Here is a 20,536-nt window from a genome sequence, read left to right as displayed (position 1 = left end):
CCCGTCCTCTTCTGCCACTACCCGAGTCCTGTCTCCTCCTCTCCTCTTCTGCCACTACCCGAGTCCTGTCTCCTTCTCTCCTCTTCTGCCACTACCAGAGTCATGTCTCCTCCTCTCCTCTTCTGCCACTACCTGAGTCTTGTCTCCTCCTCTCCTCTTCTGCCACTACCTGAGTCCTGTCTCCTCCTCTCCTCTTCTGCCACTACCCAAGTCCTGTCTCCTGTCCTCTTCTGCCACTACCTGAGTCCTGTCTCCTGTCTCCTCTCCTCTTCTGCCACTACCTGAGTCCTGTCTCCTCCTCTCCTCTTCTGCCACTACCCGAGTCCTGTCTCCTCTCTTCTCTTCTGCCACTACCTGAGTCCTGTCTCCTCCTCTCCTCTTCTGCCACTACCCGAGTCCTGTCTCCTCCTCTCCTCTTCTGCCACTACCCGAGTCCTGTCTCCTCCTCTTCTGCCACTACCCGAGTCCTGTCTCCTCCTCTCCTCTTCTGCCACTACCCGAGTCCTGTCTCCTCCTCTCCTCTTCTGCCTCTACCCGAGTCCTGTCTCCTCCTCTTCTCTTCTGCCACTACCTGAGTCTTGTCTCCTCCTCTCCTCTTCTGCCACTACCTGAGTCCTGTCTCCTCCTTTTCTCTTCTGCCACTACCTGAGTCTTGTCTCCTCCTCTCCTCTTCTGCCACTACCTGAGTCCTGTCTCCTCCTCTTCTCTTCTGCCACTACCTGAGTCTTGTCTCCTCCTCTCCTCTTCTGCCACTACCCGAGTCCTGTCTCCTCTCCTCTTCTGCCACTACCTGAGTCCTGTCTCCTTCTCTCCTCTTCTGCCACTACCCGAGTCCTGTCTCCTCTCTTCTCTTCTGCCACTACCTGAGTCCTGTCTCCTCCTCTCCTCTTCTGCCACTACCCGAGTCCTGTATCCTCCTCTCCTCTTCTGCCTCTCCCCGAGTCCTGTCTCCTCCTCCTCTCTTCTGCCACTACCTGAGTCTTGTCTCCTCCTCTCCTCTTCTGCCACTACCTGAGTCCTGTCTCCTCCTCTTCTCTTCTGCCACTACCTGAGTCTTGTCTCCTCCTCTCCTCTTCTGCCACTACCTGAGTCCTGTCTCCTCCTCTTCTCTTCTGCCACTACCCGAGTCCTGTCTCCTCCTCTTCTCTTCTGCCACTACCTGAGTCCTGTCTCCTCCTCTTCTCTTCTGCCACTACCTGAGTCTTGTCTCCTCCTCTCCTCTTCTGCCACTACCTGAGTCCTGTCTCCTCCTCTTCTCTTCTGCCACTACCTGAGTCTTGTCTCCTCCTCTCCTCTTCTGCCACTACCCGAGTCCTGTCTCCTCCTCTCCTGCCACTACCCGAATCCTGTCCCCTCCTCTTCTCTTCTGCCACTACGCGAGTCCTGTCTCCTCCTCTCCTCTTCTGCCACTACCCGAGTCCTGTCTCCTCCTCTCCTCTTCTGCCGCTACCCGAGTCTTGTCCCCTCTTTTTCTCTTCTGCCACTACCCAATGTTCACTTTCTACCTGCACAAGAAGCACAGCTGGTCAGGTTATGGACAGTCCATATAACTGTCAGTTATTGGCAGCACAGGTGAAATGTCCTAGGTTAGCTAGGTGAAGGGAACACATCTCTACCAGCACAGGTGTCATACCTATAGAGGTCACATGGCCACGTGCCCCCTCAGATTTGTCCTGTTGGTGTTTCTCTGTAATACTACTATCCACCTATCAATTTGATGAAGTTGTCTTTAGCTAACCTAGATAGGTTACCAATCTCCCAACCTGATAACTAGCTACCAAGAAGCCATTTCAGGATATCAATCAAGTTAGAGTAGCTAGCTTGTCTAACTTTCAAACTAGCTGGCATGCCTGCTGGCAAGGTTGGTAGACATTAGAAAAGCAAGTAATTACTAAATGTGCTGAATAAGACTCACATTCCTTTCAATCTTTTACCCAGATTTTAGCAGAGAAGCATATTTAGTTTCTTTAAAAAAATTAACACCAGTCAGAAGGATACAGACAGCTCAAGAGGTATGCTTAGATATGCAGAAAAATATATATTTTTTTACATAGAAATATGCATAATTATTATGGCTCTAGATTACAGGAAAAAGCTGTTTCAGGTGTTTTGAAAATGCAAAAATGTCCAACTTCCGAAAGGGGGGGCTACCCTCCTGACCAGCCCCCCAGGTATCCTCATGTACTTTGGGCTCCCTCTGATTTTTGGGAGGCATGACGTCCCTGAGCATAAGGTACACATGGACAGTTGATGGACAGTACATGCTAGTGTCAGCTGAGCTATTGGGGGGAGAGGTGAGGTGGGTTAACATGTCATAGGTGAAAGGTCATAGGAGAAGGCTACACACGAGCGTGGGTTCTGGGACGTTTCCTTCCCGCTGCCTGCTGAAGGGGTGCGACCACGTGCTTTGAGAAATTTGGGCGACTTGGTTCGCTGGTTTGCTGTGTTGTACAGTCCACTGGGGAGGAAAACAAGGAAACTTGATCAGAATTACCATCAGGACAGGCAGCTAGCTGTCAATAATTCACATATATAGTGAATAATCTGTTGGCAAAAACAAACTCTGAAGTATAGTCCTTAGTCATCACGCTGATACAAACGACAACATTCCTCTTCACCTAGCCATAACCACAATGACACAGATACGTCAGTAAATGGCAGGATGATGACGTCATAGTCTCAGAGGATACATCTAAATGCCAAGGCAACAGGTCACACCAATGGCTGCTGGTTAGTGACCCCAGGCCTCACACACATCCTGTCTGTCTGCATTCATTAGTTTCAGATAAGGCCCCTCTGACACACACACACACACGCACACACGTACACACACACACGTACACACACACACACACACACACACAGCCCCCTGAGAGGGAAAGAGGGAGCACATCGCAGCCTCAAGATAACACAAATCAATATGGAGATGAAATAATGTTGAAACCAGCTCATTGATATGCAAATAGCCTTGGATAATACTAAATTATCATCAGAAGACAGTGGCTATGTCTGAAATGGCAACCTATTCCCTATGTAGTGCACTACTTTTCATCAGGGCTCTGGTCAAAAGTACAGCACTATGTAGGGAGTAGGGTGAAATTCTGTACGAAGACCGGCTCTGCAAGTTCATCAAGATGAATATGAATGGGCAGTTCTGTTACATTTTTGTCATTTAGCAGAAGCTCTTATCCAGAGCGACTTCCAGTCGTATTTCTATATTCCTTAGTAGTGGTCGCCAGTGAGAATCAAACCCACAACCCTGGTGTTGGAAATGCCATGCGCTACCAACTGAGCCACACAGTCCCATCGCTAAATAGTTTGTGTGTACAGTGCCTTGCGAAAGTATTCAGCCCCCTTGAACTTTGCGACCTTTTGCCACATTTCAGGCTTCAAACATAAAGATATAAAACTGTATTTGTTTGTGAAGAATCAACAACAAGTGGGACACAATCATGAAGTGGAACGACATTTATTGGATATTTAAAACTTTTTTTAACAAATCAAAAACTGAAAAATTGGGCGTGCAAAATTATTCAGCCCCTTTACTTTCAGTGCAGCAAACTCTCTCCAGAAGTTCAGTGAGGATCTCTGAATGATCCAATGTTGACCTAAATGACTAATGATGATAAATACAATCCACCTGTGTGTAATCAAGTCTCCGTATAAATGCACCTGCACTGTGATAGTCTCAGAGGTCCGTTAAAAGCGCAGAGAGCATCATGAAGAACAAGGAACACACCAGGCAGGTCCGAGATACTGTTGTGAAGAAGTTTAAAGCCGGATTTGGATACAAAAAGACTTCCCAAGCTTTAAACATCCCAAGGAGCACTGTGCAAGCGATAATATTGAAATGGAAGGAGTATCAGACCACTGCAAATCTACCAAGAGCTGGCCGTCCCTCTAAACTTTCAGCTCATACAAGGAGAAGACTGATCAGAGATGCAGCCAAGGGGCCCATGATCACTCTGGATGAACTGCAGAGATCTACAGCTGAGGTGGGAGACTCTGTCCATAGGACAACAATCAGTCGTATATTGCACAAATCTGGCCTTTATGGAAGAGTGGCAAGAAGAAAGCCATTTCTTAAAGATATCCATAAAAAGTGTCGTTTCAAGTTTGCCACAAGCCACCTGGGAGACACACCAAACATGTGGAAGAAAGTGCTCTGGTCAGATGAAACCAAAATTGAACTTTTTGGCAACAATGCAAAACGTTATGTTTGGCGTAAAAGCAACACAGCTGAACACACCATCCCCACTGTCAAACATGGTGGTGGCAGCATCATGGTTTGGGCCTGCTTTTCTTCAGCAGGGACAGGGAAGATGGTTAAAATTGATGGGAAGATGGATGGAGCCAAATACAGGACCATTCTGGAAGAAAACCTGATGGAGTCTGCAAAAGACCTGAGACTGGGACGGAGATTTGTCTTCCAACAAAACAATGATCCAAAACATAAAGCAAAATCTACAATGGAATGGTTCAAAAATAAACATATCCAGGTGTTAGAATGGCCAAGTCAAAGTCCAGACCTGAATCCAATCGAGAATCTGTGGAAATAACTGAAAACTGCTGTTCACAAATGCTCTCCATCCAACCTCACTGAGCTCGAGCTGTTTTGCAAGGAGGAATGGGAAAAAATTTCAGTCTCTCGATGTGCAAAACTGATAAAGACATACCCCAAGCGACTTACAGCTGTAATCGCAGCAAAAGGTGGCGCTACAAAGTATTAACTTAAGGGGGCTGAATAATTTTGCACGCCCAATTTTTCAGTTTTTGATTTGTTAAAAAAGTTTGAAATATCCAATAAATGTCGTTCCACTTCATGATTGTGTCCCACTTGTTGTTGATTCTTCACAAAAAAAATACAGTTTTATATCTTTATGTTTGAAGCCTGAAAAGTGGCAAAAGGTCGCAAAGTTCAAGGGGGCCGAATACTTTCGCAAGGCACTGTATGCATTGATATGTAGGCTATGTGTGCCTTTTTCAATTTTTTTTATGTAGTTCTGTCCTTGAGCTGTTCTTGTCTATTGATGTTCTGTATGATGTCATTCTGTATTATATCATGTTTTGTGGGGACCCCAGAAAGAGTAGCTGCTTTGCAACAGCTAATGGGGATCCTAATAAAATACCAATACCAATATCTTTGCCTCTGTCTCCATGCTACTGTGCAAACACTATGAACTTAGCCTGGTCCCAGATCTGTTTGTAATGTGTTGCCAACTCCTATGGTCATTGTTTGGCATGACAGTATTAACAGATCTGGGACCACGCTACTGTGAACGAGGGAGACGTATAGACACAAACTGGCTGTCACTGTGCTCTCACACATACAGCTTCCAGCAGTGAATTTGATAAAGCCGCTGGGAGGGTTTTCTATGTTTAGCCTCCTACATTGATGAAATGTGTGCTTTGCTCTGTTCCTCAGTTGTTGTCGTGAGTAAGGTGAACAAGGACATCTACTTAACCCTAGCTGCCATCCCTCTCCTGCCTGTCTCACGTGTGTGTGTGCTGATGTTTAATCCACCAAATATGAATGATGGAACCAATGCAAACACATAGCAGGAATAACTATTGTAATGTGTACATGTCCGACATGACCAATACAATCCATCCTAGAGCAAAGACAGTACTGTACCATTGTGGGGCATTCTCATCCCATGGTGCACTGGGCTTCCCTCGCTGTTCCTCTGGATCACCATTCTCTGTCTTGGTTACTATGGAGCTAAAGGTCAATAAACAAATAAACAACAGGTAAACAAATACAACCATGACTGTATTTGGTCTGGGCTAAGCAGTTGTACGAAGAGCTGTCAAGGATACTATCTGATATTGGAAAAGCATTCTCTCAATCCATCTCAATTTATCCTTCTTTCCTTCTTTCCTTCTGTCTTTGTCCCCTTTCCATTTGTTTCAAACTGAACACCTCTCTAATTCGTACACGGTTTTCTACATTTTCCTCTCACATCACTTGCCCATGTCTGATACCTCTTCAAAGCTGACTGTGCTGTAATCTTAGTCGTTCCCTCTTTTTCTTCATTCTCCGTCTTTGTGTTGGACCGATTCACATTGTTCAGTCCTATAAGGAAAACATATGTTCTGTAAGGTTGAATGCTGAACCAACCTCCCTCTTTCTTTCCATTGTTTCAAATCCAATTTTATTTGTCACATGCGCCGAATACAACAGGTGTAGACTTTACCGTGAAATGCCTACTTAACCTTTATAACCAACAGTGCAGTTCAAGAAGAAGATCATATTTACCAAGTAGGCTAAAATAAAAAGTAGTAATAAAAAGTAACAATAGAATAACAATAACGAGGCTATATACAGGGGGCACCGGTACCGAGTCAGTGTGCAGGGGTACAGGCTAGTTGAGGTAATCTGTACATGTAGGTGGGGTGAAGTGACTATGAATAGGTAACAAACAAACAGCGAGTGTACAAAAGGGGGGGTCAATGTAAATTGTCCGGTGGCGATTTTATGAATTGTTCAGCAGTCTGATGGCTTGGGGGTAGAAGCTGTTGAGGAACCTTTTGGTCCTAGACTTGGCACACCGGTACCGCTTGCTGTGTGGAAGCAGAGAAAACAGTCTATAACTTGGGTGACTGGAGTCTCTGACAATTTTATTGGCTTTCCTCTGACACGCCTATTATATAGGTCCTGGATGGCAGGAAGCTTGGCCCTAGTGATGTTTTGGGCTGTTCACACAACCCTCTGTGGCGCCTTACAGTCAGACGCCGAGCAGTTGCCATGCCAGGCGGTGATGCAACCGGTGAGGATGCTCTCAATGGTGCAGCTGTAGAACGTTTTGAGGATCTGGGGAACCATGCCGAATCTTTTCAGTCTCCTGAAGGGGAAAATGTTTTGTTGTGCCCTCTTATCGACTGTCTTGGTATGTTTGGACCATGATAATTCGTTGGTGATGTGGACACCAAGGAACTTGAAACTCGACCCGCTCCACTACAGCCCCGTTAATGTTAATGGGGGCCTGTTCGGCCCACCTTTTCCTGTAGTCCACAATCAGCTCCTTAGTCTTGCTCACATTGAGGGAGAGGTTGTTGTCCTGGTACCACACTGCCAGTTCTCTGGCCTCCTCCCTATAGGCAGTCTCATCTCTGTTGGTAATCAGGCCTACCACTGTTGTGTCGTCAGCAAACTTAATGATGATGTTGGAGTCATGCCTGGCCATGCAGTCATGAGTGAACAGGGAGTACAGGAGGGAACTAAGTACACACCCCTGGATCAGCGTGGCAGACGTGTTGTTGCCTACTCTTACCACCTGGGGGTGGCCCGTCAGGAAGTCCAGGATCCAGTTGCAGAGGGAGGTGTTTAGTCCTAGAGTCCTTACCTTAGTGAGGAGCTTCGTGGGCACTATGGTGTTGAATGCTGAGCTGTAGTCAATGAACAGCATTCTCACATAGGTGTTCCTTTTGTCCAGATGAGAAAGGGCGGAGTGGAGTGAGATTGAGACTGCGTCATCTGTGGATCTGTTGGGGCGGTATGCGAATTGGAGTGGGTCTAGGGTGTCCGGGAGGATGCTGTTGATGTGAGCCATGACCAGCCTGTCAAAGCACTTCATGGCTACCAACGTGAGTGCCACGGGGTGGTAATCATTTAGGCAGGTTACCTTCGCTTCCTTGGGCACAGGGACTATGTTGGTCTGCTTGAAACATGAAGGTATTACAGACTTGGTCAGGGAAAGGTTGAAAATGTCAGAGTAGACACTTGACAGTTTGTCCGCACATGCTTTGAGTACACGCCCTTGCAATCCATCTGGCCCAGCGGCTTTGAATGTTGAACTATTTAAAGGTTTTGTTCACATCGGTTACCGAGAGTGTTATCACATAGTCATCCAGAACAGCTGGTACTCTCGTGCATGCTTCAGTGTTGCTTGCCTCGAAGCGAGCATAAAAGGCATTTAGCTCGCCTGGTAAGCTCGCGTCACTGGGCAGCTCGCGTCTGGGTTTCCCTTTGTAGTCTGTAGTAGTTTTCAAGCCCTGCCACATCCGACGAGCGTCATCGAAGCTCTTATTGAAGAAGCCTATGACTGAGGTGGTGTATTCCTCAATGCAATTGGATGAATCCCGGAACATATTCCAGTCTGTGCTAGCAAAACAATCCTGTAGTATAGCATCCGCGTCATCTGACCACTTCCATATTGAGCGAGTCCCTGGTACTTCCTGTTTTAGTTTTTGCTTGTAAGCAGGAATCAGGAGAATATAATTATGGTTGGATTTGCCAAATGGAGGGTGGGTGAGAGCTTTGTATGCATCTCTGTGTGTGGAGTAAAGGTGATCTAGGATTATTATCCCCCTGGTTGCACATGTGACATGCTGGTAAAAATTGGGTAAAAATGATTTAAGTTTGCCTGCATTAAAGTCCCCGGCCACTAGGAGCGCCACTTCTGGGTGAGCGTTTTCTTCTTTGCTTTTGGCCTTATAGAGTTGGTTGAGAGCGGTCTTAGTACCAGCTTTGTTTTGTGGTGGTAAATAAACGGCTATGAAAATACAGATGAGAACTCTCTTGGTAGATAGTGCGGTCTACATTTTATTATAAGGTACTCTACCTCAGGTGAGCAATACCTCGAGACGTCTTTAAAATTAGCGCACCAGCTGTTATTGACAAAAAGACACCCCCCCCCCCCCACCCCTCGTCTTACCAGAGGTAGCGTCTCTGTTCTTCAGTACATGGAAAATCCCGCTAGCTCTATGTTGTCCGTATCTTCGTTCAGCCACGTCTCGGTGAAACATAAGATGTTACAGGTTATCCGTTGGTAGGATAATCTTAATCGTAGGTCATCCATTTTATTGTCCAATGATTGCAGCTTAGTGAGAAGAATGGGAGGCAGTGGGAGTTTACTCGCTCGCCTCTGGATTTTCAGAAGGGTGCCTGATCTGGGGCCCCTTTTCCGGCGTCTTTTTTTCACGCGAAAGGCGTGGATCTGGGCCTGTTCCAGTGAAAGCTGGATATCCAGCTTTTTTACCAAATGTAAAAACTAGACGTTGAACAGGCGTCTGTGCCCAGTGGGTTCACTCAATCTGGTTTTAAAAATCTCCCTTCCTAACTGGTTTACAGTCCCTGAGACAAACCAGAAATGTTTCATTGGCCAAATATTCTCAGATTTTCATAAAACAGCACATTTGGTCTTGTTTCTGCATCAACAAATTTAGCGCGAGGCAAAATAGTAGCCTATAGGCGCGCTTCAATTAGCTTGTTCTGTACAGCAGGAGGCCACATTTTGCAGGCTACACTGTCCCGTGAATGTCCTGCAAAATCATCCCTTTGTCCCACATTTTTGTATTTTAAATGTGGTTACCCTAGGTAGAACCCTTTTGGTTTCAGGTAAAACCCTTTTGGGTTCCATGTAGAACCCTTTCCACAGATGGTTCTACATGGAATCTAGAACCCTTTCCACAGAGGGGTCTACATGGAATCCAAAAGGGTTACCTGGAACCAAAAAGGGTTCTTCTATGGGAAGAACCCTTTCGGAACCCTTTTTTTTTAAAGAGTGTACTGTCAGTGTGAACTGTCGAAGTGAATATAATATGATTAGCTAATTGAAGCCCTGTGTTGTTCCTGATGCGGGAACAGGAGGAGGAAGTTAATACTAAACTTACTGAGACTCAACTAAGGTGCTTTACACCTGGCAGTGTTGTCAATAGCAACCTGAGAGGTTCTACTGGGAAACGGTAGAGGTGAAAATATCTTTTTGGGTATGCCTTAGTGACATTGTATTTGTCAGGTGTTGTGTAGTGTGTCTGTGGAAGTTATGTAGGTCTTAGGTAGGTTTTAAGTATGTTGTATGTCCATCTGACCTGTGGTCTGTGATGATGGTCTCTTGGAGTAGGTCTTGCTGCGGGTCCTGACCACCTGCAGGTCTGGTCGAGGCAGACTGACAGACGGATCCCTGCCCATCTGCATAGCAGTCTTTCCACTGTAGGGAAAGAGAGACACATTCATGCACACACACACTGTTTAATCATCTATATTTTCAGGGTGTCCTGTCTGTCTAGAACAGGTACATTTCTAAGTATGCAACAGGTCAAACATGTATTATAATTGTGAGATACTGTAAGCAGAAAGAGACAGTAAAATTCCACTAGAAGGTTTTCAGGGGGCAGATGTTTCTGGTCTGTCAGGTTCTTATGAGATACAGAGATGATCTGCTCTTGACCTTTCACATAAACCTTTTGTCTCGCACACAGTGACAGTGATACACAGTGATAGTGATACACAGTGACAGTGATACACAGTGATAGTGATACACAGTGACAGTGATACACAGTGATAGTGATACACAGTGATAGTGATACACAGTGACAGTGATACACAGTGATAGTGATACACAGTGATAGTGATACACAGTGACAGTGATACACAGTGATAGTGATACACAGTGACAGTGATACACAGTGATAGTGATACACAGTGATAGTGATACACAGTGACAGTGATACACAGTGACAGTGATACACAGTGATAGTGATACACAGTGACAGTGATACACAGTGATAGTGATACACAGTGACAGCGATACACAGTGACAGTGATACACAGTGACAGTGATACACAGTGATAGTGATACACAGTGACAGTGATACACAGTGATAGTGACATGCATTGACAATTACATACATATGAAATACAGTACACGTAAATTGCTGTGCATCAGCGGGAAGCTAGTCTGATGCATCAACGAGGTGTTGAAGAGCAACATGAACATGGAAAACACAGCCACAGTTGTGACTGCAGTGACCCTACAAATAGCAGAGGTCACTAATGTATAAATAAATATTGCAGAAGAAAACTGCAACTATTCTTCTCAGAAGAGATACAGGAAGTAGACCACAGAATGAAGACAAAGGAGAGACGGATGTTGTGTGAACCCTGAACTATTCAGGTCTTCCTCTTCTCTGTGGTACACACACACACACAAACACATGCACACACACACACGGTGTGTTTGTCTCACACTTAACCCCCCTTTTAGCTCCTTTGTAAAACAGACTGCATCATTCACAAAGTTGTGGATTTCAGCATGAATACATGCTGGGAGACTTCCTCATGGATTGACCTTCTTTATCTCAGGACATGTGATAGTGTTAAGTTTCTACCTGAGGGGTTGACAGAGAAGGGGATAAGATAATAGGCATAATGAATAATGCTATACTATTTATATGTATTATGTATGGGGACTTCCATCTTACACACGATAGAAATGCATTATATTGTAAATATTCAACACAGTTTCTACAATATTGTTTCATACACATAACGACATTTAAAGCAAGAATCCTTAGTTGCTACATTTTTGGAGTTATAAATTAATTATATATACACATGGATTCTTTAAGAATATAACTTATAAATGCCTCATGAGCTTAGTTTAACTCGTGTACCCTATCAGTACCTTAAATATAAGCTTATTTTACTCCAATGTTTGTAAACAATGTAAATGTAAACAAACACTGTATAGCCTCAAAATGTATATCATGGATGGTTATTCTTTGCATCCATGGCTCTCTATATGAATTTGAGACGGGTTAAATTTCTCCAGGCCCATCCCTCAGCTTTTTACCAAAGTAGAGGAGGGCTGATAGTTTTGTTTTTGTTTCAATTAAGGATGCTAGCTTTGAAGTGGATATAGAATGGAGGTTTGCTCACCTGTACCGATGCTTAGATCCCAGGGAACCAAATTTGGATAGTTTTCTTGTCAGTGTGTTGCCATCATTTTCTGGCATTCTAAGAAAAAGCAACAACCATGGAGAAAAGGCCTAGATGAAGCATGTGAAAATACTATACTTCTACTAAAGTCTCCTGGAATATTGTGGGGAAGTTTCTACAGTACATTATTACACAAGTAGTAAATGCATTATTTTTCCCTTCATGAATTTCCAAAGCGACTAACCCATGTTAAGGAGGATTAAACGCTTAGGCTGAAATTAAAATATTGCATCTTTCAAAAAGGTAACCGGCAATGCGTGTTTGAATGCTGAATCCACTTTGTAGTTTTTATTCTTTTAGAGAAGAGAGAAGAGAACTGAATTGCTGCCCTATTTCACTTTCTCTCCTAGCTACAGACCAGCATGTCTCTTGTTCTGATCTCTGCTTTAATGACAGAATTACTGCTGGTACACCACTAGAAGCTTCATTCAAATTCTAAGCTCTGAGTCTGAGAGAGTGCGAGACTGGCGTGTGTGTCGGTGAATAGAGAGAGAGTTATTATTTATTTCACTTTTAATTTAACTGAGAGAGAGAGACAGAGAGAGCAAATGTAAGTGTGTGAGTGTGAATGATAGAGCAAGAGACAAATAATTAATATTTGTAATTTTATTTAACTAGGCAAGTCAGTTAATTAAGAACAAATTGTTATTTACAATGACGGTCTACCCCGGACGACGCTGGGCCAATTGTGCGCCGCCCTATGGGAATCCCAAACACGGCCGGATGTGATACAGCCTGGATTCAAACCATGGACTGTAGTGATGGCTCTTGCACTGAGATGCAGTGCCTTAGACCGCTGCGCCACTCGGGAGCGAGAGAAAAAGAGAAAGAGAGAGAGATAGATATAGAGATAGAGTGTGAGTGTGTGTACTGATGGTACTAGCAGTACATTAGTCCATTACTGTACAGAAGTGAAGTAGAAGCTCTGGCTGTTGCTCATTATTAAAAGCCTCTAGCAGTCCCTCACCCAGCCATGTTTTATTAACACAACCAACACCACTAACACCACTACAGCGTTGAGCTAAGGCCTCTCTCAAAACCAACACCACTACTGCTAGGGCCTATCCCACAGGGCTCAGACACTGCAGAGAACTCAAATCACTGTTGAAAAACACCCGGATGGAAAGATAGATGGGCGAAAGGTAGTGTAGGTAAATGGATGTAGTTAGTACACACAACGAGGCTAAAACTGCCTCTTCTCGTTCTTTCTCCCGTTGTCTATAAGGACTTGTATAGTAGATCCACTCACCCTATATTTCTTAATTCCAGTATTTACTCTTAGATTTGTGTGTTGTTGTGAATTGTTAGATATTACTGCACTGTTGGAGCTAGGAACACAAGCATTTCGCTACACCCGCAATAACATCTGATAAATATGTGTATGTGACCAATAACATCTGATAAATATGTGTATGTGACCAATAACATTTGATTAGATTAAAGCTGCAGCATATTCCTGCCTATTTCATCCAATGGAATATGCCCTCTTCACCCACCTCCATTCCATAGTCTCGTCACAGCATAAGTCTCTCCCATTCTCTCACCCAAACCACCGCCACACCCCACCCTTCCACCCCTCTCCCTCCCAGAGGCCTATAAGCCTGGGGTAGGTATAACCTGTCACGCCCCCTCCTTTCTGCCTGCCTGCCAGCTCCAGGTCTGTCTGTGGTCCAGGGACTGTCCTCACTAAAGGGCTCACACGCTGATTAAACAGTGTAAATCCAGCGACCCACGCGTCGCGCTGCCGCCCAGGCTCTTTAGACTGCTCTCATTAGGCCACACACGGATGTACGCACAAATCAAATCAAGCTTTATTTCTACAGCACATTTCAGACATGAAATGCAACACAATGTAATTCACAGGAAAAAAAACGAATAAAAACAGAAATATTTACTACATCCCTTTTAAAAATGTCCAATGTCTCTGCCTTCCTCAGGCCTTCTGGCAGGCTATTCCAGAGACATGGGGCATAGTAACTAAAGGCTGTCTCTCCATGCCTCCTGGTCCTAGGCTTTGGGATAGTTAAAAGGCCTGTGCCAGAGGACCTGAGGGACCTACTGGCTACATAACCTAAAAGCATGTCTGACATGTATTGGGGTGCACAATCGTGGATTGATTTAAAAACAAATAGATTAAATGTATTCTAAAACTCATAGGAAGTCAGTGCAGAGACCTTAAAACGGGTGTAATGTGTGCTCTCCGTACTGGTCTTGGCAGTACCCGTGCTGCAGCATTCTGTAGGTTTTACAGTTGACCAATAGCTTTCTATTGACAGGAGAGCATTACAGTAGTTATGACTGCTTGTAACAAAAGCATGGATGATTCTCTCTGTATCAGCCTGAGAGAGAAACAGCAGCACCATGGCAATGTTCCTCAGGTGGTAAAAAGCTAGTTTTGTCACCTTCCTAATGTATGATTTGAAATTGTGTTCAGAATGGAAAATAACACCAAGGTTTTTTACCTGACGTTTGACCTTTATTACCTGTGAATGAAAATGTATGTCTAGATTCTCTCTCTGGGCATTAGCTCCAACAATACGTCTTCATTTTAGCTGGAAGAAGTTGTGAGCCTTCCAATTAATTAAATCACTAATACAGTTGAACCTTGTCGAACGCCACATGTGAAATGTTTTTCTCTGAGTAATGTTCAACAAGGGTGACAAAAAAACTTGAGAAGGCAGGTAGAAGGCTTAAGTTGTGATATCACTTTCCTGAGCATGTCTGCGTCAGCCAGGGAACATAATGCCTTTGCGTGGTAGGCTAGGTCACATATCATCATACTTCTCATCAAGTCAGACAGACAGACAGACAGACAGACAGACAGACAGACAGACAGACAGACAGACAGACAGACAGACAGACAGACAGACAGACAGACAGGCAGAGCAGGGCAGAGCAGAGCAGAGCAGAGCAGAGATCGCACTGCACTGTGCTGCCAGACAGGGGCCTTGTTCATTTTGATCAAGGACTGAGGGACACTGGGGGATTTGACTTGTAACGAATTGAGCTTTTCTGGGATAGGTATGTTAAGAGGTATGTGATAGTGTTACTTCCTGTTGGGATGACAGAGTAGGGGATGACAAAGGAGGGGATGACAGAGGAGGGGATGACAGAGGAGAGGATGACAGAGGAGAGGATGACAGAGGAGGGGATTGACAGAGGAGGGGATTGACAGAGGAGGGGATGACAGAGGAGGGGATTGACAGATGAGGGGATGACAGAGGAGAGGATGACAGAGGAGGGGATTGACAGAGGAGGGGATTGACAGAGGAGGGGATTGACAGAGGAGAGGATGACAGAGGAGAGGATGACAGAGGAGGGGATGACAGAGGAGAGGATGACAGAGGAGGGGATTGACAGAGGAGGGGATTGACAGAGGAGGGGATTGACAGAGGAGGGGATTGACAGAGGAGAGGATGACAGAGGGGATGACCGAGTAAAGGATGACACAGGAGAGGGTTGACGGGGGGGTTTACATAGGGGGGTTGGCAGAGGAGGGGATGACACAGAGGGGGGGGGGGTGACAGAGAAGGGCTTTGGTAGGAATAGTGTGGGTGATGGTGTTGAAGATAGGAGGGAGGATCATTTTTCACTGAACGTAAGATAGTTTGGGTTCTTACCTGTGGAAGGTAGTAGAGATTCTAACTGAGAAGTTATAATAGTGTTGGTATAGTAGTATTTGCCTATGACAGTGTGTGTGTGTGGGTGTGTGTGCGTCAGTATGACGTTTTTTACCTGAAGAAAGTGTGGTGTTCTATGCAGCACTTCCACAGATGTTTACAGGCTGTCTTATTGGGTGCCTTGAAGAAGAACGACGTCTCTGTGCACTGTAAATAAACAACAACAATCTCTTATACCAAAAACAAACAAACAAATAATGCAAATCACATTCAGCAGCTAAATCTATAAGATACAGTGGCAAGAAAAAGTATGTGAACCCTTTGGAAATACCTGAATTTCTGCATAAATTGGTCATAAAATCTGATCTGTTCTTCATCTAGGTCACAACAATAGACAAACACAGTCTGCTTAAACTAATAACACACAAACAACAATACGTTTTCATGTCTTTACTGAACACACCGTGTAAACATTCACAGTGCAGGGTGGGAAAAGTATGTGAACCCTTGGTTTTAATAACTGGTTGACCCGCCTTTGGCAGCATTAACCTCAACCAAACGTTTTCTCTATTTGTGGATCAGACCTGCACAACGGTCAGAAGGAATTTTGGACCATTCCTCTTTACAAAACTGTTTCAGTTCAGCAATATTATTGGGATGTCTGGAGTGAACTGCTTTCTTTCGATCATGCCACAGCATCTCAATCGGGTTGAGGTCAGGACTCTGACTGGTCCACTCCAGAAGGCATATTTTCTTCTGTTGAAGCCATCCTGCTGTTGATTTACTTCTGTGTTTTGGGTCGTTGTCCTGATGCATCTCGCAACTTCTGTTGAGCCTCAATTGGCGGACAGAAAGCCTTACACTCTTCTGCAAAATGTCCTGATAAACTTGGGAATTCATTTTTCCATCGATGATATCAAGCTGTCCAGGCCCTGAGGCAGCAAAGCAGCCGCAAACCATGATGCTCCCTCCACCTTACTTTACAGTTGGGATGAGGTTTTGATGTTGGTGTGCTGTGCCTTTTTTTCTCCACACATTGTGTTGTGGGTTCCTCCAAACAACTCAACTGTAGATTCATCTGTCCACAGAATATTTTGCCAGTAGAGCTGTGGAACATCCAGGTGTACTTTTGCAAACTTCAGATGTGCAGCAATGGGTTTTTTTTGGACAGCTGTGGTTTATTCTGTGACGTCCTCCCATGAACACCATTCTTTGTTTAGTGTTTTACGTATTGTAGACTCGTCAACAGAGATGTTAGCATGTTCCAGAGATTTCTGTAAGTCTTTAGCTGACAACCTAGGATTCTTCTTAACCTCATTGAGCATTCTGCGCTGTGCACCTGCAGTCAACTCCAATTAGCATTTGGAGAAGTCATTAGCCTAGGTGTTCACATACTTTTTCCAACCTATACTGTGAATGTTTAAATGATGTATACACAATATACACAAGAAAAATACAATCATTTGTGTGTTATTAGTTTAAGCACACTATGTGTGTCTATTGTTGTGACTTAGATGAAGATCAGATCAAATTTGATGAACAATTTATGCAGAAATCCAGGTAATTCCAAAGGGTTCACATACTTTATCTTGCCACTGTATATTAAAGCAATAAGGCCGAGGGGGTGTGATATATGGCCAATATACCACGGCTAAGGGCTGTTCTTATGCACAACGCAACACGGAGTGTCTGGATACAGCCCTTAGCCGTGGTATATTGGTCATATATCACAAACCCCAGAGGTATACATTTCATTTATTTATTTATTTATAGGGGACAATGCACATTAATCAACATCAACATTACAATAACGCAATATCCATGTAAATGTGCCGGGGTTAGCCAAAAGCTCATTTGCAGCCGTTGTGCCAGGGCAGCTAAGGACAATTACACAGTCACAATACACATACTCACTAAAACAATACAAAATACAAATACATTACATCCAATAATAAATCATTCTAACAACAACACCACCATCATCAACTGTCGTCTTACATATGAGGAACCACAGACAACTCATGTGTACAGAATTGGATAGATTTGAGCCATGTTTCAATTGAAATTTAAAAGTACAATAATCAGTGCAGTTTCTCAAGTCCATGGGCATTGAATTCCAGTATATTGTAGCTCTAACAGAGAAGGCCAATAGACCGATTTTACTGAGTCGAAAAGGGACGCAATCCCCACACCTCCTCGGGCCTTATTGCTTAAATATACTGTCTGATAGACACACGACTGGAATGCTGTTTCAGCCAATCAGCATCCAGAACCCAAACTACACAGTTTATAATTCTAACATATACCATAACAAAGGACGTTTGCTTCATCATTTATTGTGAAAACAACCGGCTACATAATTAGGTGGTGTTCGGTGGTGGTGGATAGGCCACTGCATCTCCCTCCTGACAAATGTACCATTACATGTACAGCAAATGAACAGGTAGTGTGTAATATTTCACCCATATGGGATGTCTGTGTTCGGTCATTAGGATAATAGATATCAGACTTTAGAGAGAGGACGGCTCACACTCTAACCTCTACAGCTAGTCTCAAAGAGGAGGTAGCTACTGTTGATCCTTGGTTCTTTATTTTATTTCAATTAAGCTCTGGTCTTCTGAGCTGCTCGGATAGTGTATTGTCAATAATGGGCTTCTCATGGGTCTCTGGCTGCTTGACTGCCTCGGGTTAATGAGACTCTCAGGTTGCTAGCTGGAGCACGCACGCACGCACACACATGCAGGCACGCACGCACATGCAGGCACGCACGCACATGCACGCACGCACGCACATGCACGCATGCACACACATGCAGGCACGCACACACATGCACGCACACACATGCAGGCACGCACGCACATGCAGGCACGCACGCACACGCACGCACGCACACACACCAGTGAAAATGAATCGACTGAATAAACCAAATTCAATATTTCATTCAGCAAGACACACAGGTCTCAATGAGTCACACTATCTCAACGGAGAGAGGAGAAAAGTTGTTCTGCTTCAGTGATATCTGAAGGTGTGGGCCCAGATCACTTCCAAAATGATCAAGAAATCCTCCCCAAAAGCTTAAGTTTGAAAATTCCCAGAAAACCCAAAGGTTCATCATTAAGCTGGATATGTTTTGAGGAAGTGAAGTTCGTGTGAAGTGTCTCCCTTCCCATTTGCACCTGTGAAGTGAACATCGGTGAAAATGGGAGAGAGCTTTCAAGGCTGCAACCATGTCCCGTAGTTCTGCTCTTTCATGTTTCTTTCATTTCTCTCATTAAACATTAGGCGGATGTCAAAATCTTTCAAGATCAAACACACGATTGACCTTCCAAGGTTTCACATGGGAGTACTGCAACTACTCCTTGGAACATTCAGTCAGTTTTATTTTATGCCTTATATTGAAGTCTACTATGGGGGGAAATTATAATGAGGTTTTCTACAACTGTGATATCCAAACAAATTGATTCTGATTCAGTCACACCAAGTTTGCTAGTGTGAATTATAGTGTGAATCAAACTATTGAGTTTATGAAACATGCTAAAATAAACAGAATAATCACAAACAAAGAAAGCCAAGGTTGAAAATTCAGTCCATAAATTCACACAACATTCCTTATGCAGATAATACTGAAAGTTAATAACTGACAACTTACATCTTTTCCAACGACTTGAAGCTCAAACTGTGTTTCCTTAAAATGCACTTTTGTTATCCTTGGCCTAAAATGATCAAAAATTAACAAACAGATAATGAGATGTTTATTAACAGGTATGATAGCTTAGTCACAGTTGATTTTCTCATAAATACTGCAGCAAGTTATCTAACTAATATGAAGGGCTCTATTTTTGGCTGGTATTAGTTTGCAATTTCGTCATGTAAAAACTGGCGCACAGGCATTTTTCCAGCCGTAACGCCAAGTTCGGCAATTTACCTGTCTTATATCAGCTTGTTTGCACTCAGATGGGCGCTACAAAGGGTAGTGCGTATGGCCCAGTACATCACTGGGGCCAAGCTTCTTGCTATCCAGGATCTCTATACCAGGCCGTGTCAGAGGAAGGCCCTAAAAATTGTCAAAGACTCCAGCCACCCTAGTCATAGACTGTTCTCTCCGCTCCTGCAGCGGTACCGGAGCGCCAAGTCCAGGTCCAAAAGGCTTCTTAACAGCTTCTACCCCCGAGCCATAAGCCTGCTGAACAGTTAATCACATGGCTACCCAAACTATTAGCATTGACCTCGTTTTCTATGCTGCTGCTACTCACTGTTTATAATCTATGCATAGTCACTTTACCTCTATCTACATGTACATATTACCTCAATTACCTCGACTAACCTGTACCCCCACACCGGTACTCCATGTATATAGCCTTGTTATTGTTATTTTATTGTGTAACTTTTTTTTAACTTCAGTTTATTTAGTAAATATTTTATATAGTCCCCTTTTTTAAAATTTTCGCCTTATATTACATACCCAAATCTAACTGCCTGTAGCTCAGGACCTGAAGCAAGGATATGCATATTCTTGGTACCATTTGAAAGGAAACATTTTGAGGTTTGTGGAAATGTGAATTGAATGTAGGGGAATATAACACAATAGATCTGTTAGAAGAAAATACAAAGAAAAAAACAACTTTTTTTTTCTTCTTCTACCACCATCTTTGAAATGCAACAGAAAGGTCCCACATCTAGCCATCACTCTGGTTGTAATTCCGATGGTGTCCACAAGACGGCAGCAGTGTATGTGCAAAGTTTCAGATGGATAAGTATGAGCACTCAACATGACATTTAGTGTAAAGTCACCCAGGTACATTTGGGAAAATCATGAAGGAGACATTAACATTCACATTACATTTTCTGCAAGAATAATGTCAAATCTGTATACTTGGACTTTGATTGAGCTTTTCCAGTATTGTTTGCCATATTGTAAGTTCAACATTTGCAAAACAACCAGTTTTCATAACTTCATAACTCTCCATATTCTTATCATTTTTGCCCAAAAGGAAAGGGCTTGCTGTCACACAAGGTTAGCAGCTACAGTTGGCGACAGATACGGGGTTTCCGGACACTCCCGTAAAGCCCAGCTCATTGGCTATTTAGCGATTGCATTTCACAGCTTTGTTTGACCCTGATTTGTGCTTATTTGACAAAGTTACAGTCGATCAAGTGAAGATCGCCCGCGTCATCGGCGTGCCATGAAGGCGTC

General features: G+C 43.9%; 1 protein-coding gene across 4 annotated transcripts in view; it reads right to left on the bottom strand.

Annotated features, from left to right (window-relative positions):
• LOC110536794 (band 4.1-like protein 4) overlaps window positions 1-20,536 on the bottom strand; it is a 117,383-nt gene that overhangs the window by 23,971 nt on the left and 72,876 nt on the right. Inside the window, exons 10-16 of one of the 4 annotated variants that reach the window (XM_036936998.2) lie at window positions 18,992-19,055; window positions 15,458-15,549; window positions 11,663-11,740; window positions 9,814-9,932; window positions 5,986-6,076; window positions 5,636-5,722; window positions 2,348-2,458 (exon numbers count right to left, since the gene is read on the bottom strand). In XM_036936998.2, the coding sequence (XP_036792893.2) occupies window positions 2,348-2,458; window positions 5,636-5,722; window positions 5,986-6,076; window positions 9,814-9,932; window positions 11,663-11,740; window positions 15,458-15,549; window positions 18,992-19,055 (642 nt within the window). Of the gene's footprint in view, window positions 1-2,347; window positions 2,459-5,635; window positions 5,723-5,985; window positions 6,077-8,657; window positions 9,933-11,662; window positions 11,741-15,457; window positions 15,550-18,991; window positions 19,056-20,536 lie in introns of all 4 variants that reach the window. The other 3 variants (XM_090191780.1, XM_036936999.2, XM_090191781.1) reach the window with 3 other exon arrangements.

This window comes from Oncorhynchus mykiss, chromosome 12 (assembly GCF_057628025.1).
Source record: "Oncorhynchus mykiss isolate SJ-2025 chromosome 12, ASM5762802v1, whole genome shotgun sequence".
Classification (NCBI taxonomy): domain Eukaryota; kingdom Metazoa; phylum Chordata; class Actinopteri; order Salmoniformes; family Salmonidae; genus Oncorhynchus; species Oncorhynchus mykiss.
The sequence above is the reverse complement of the archived record's forward strand: the minus strand, read 5'-3'. Positions and strand labels throughout refer to the sequence as shown.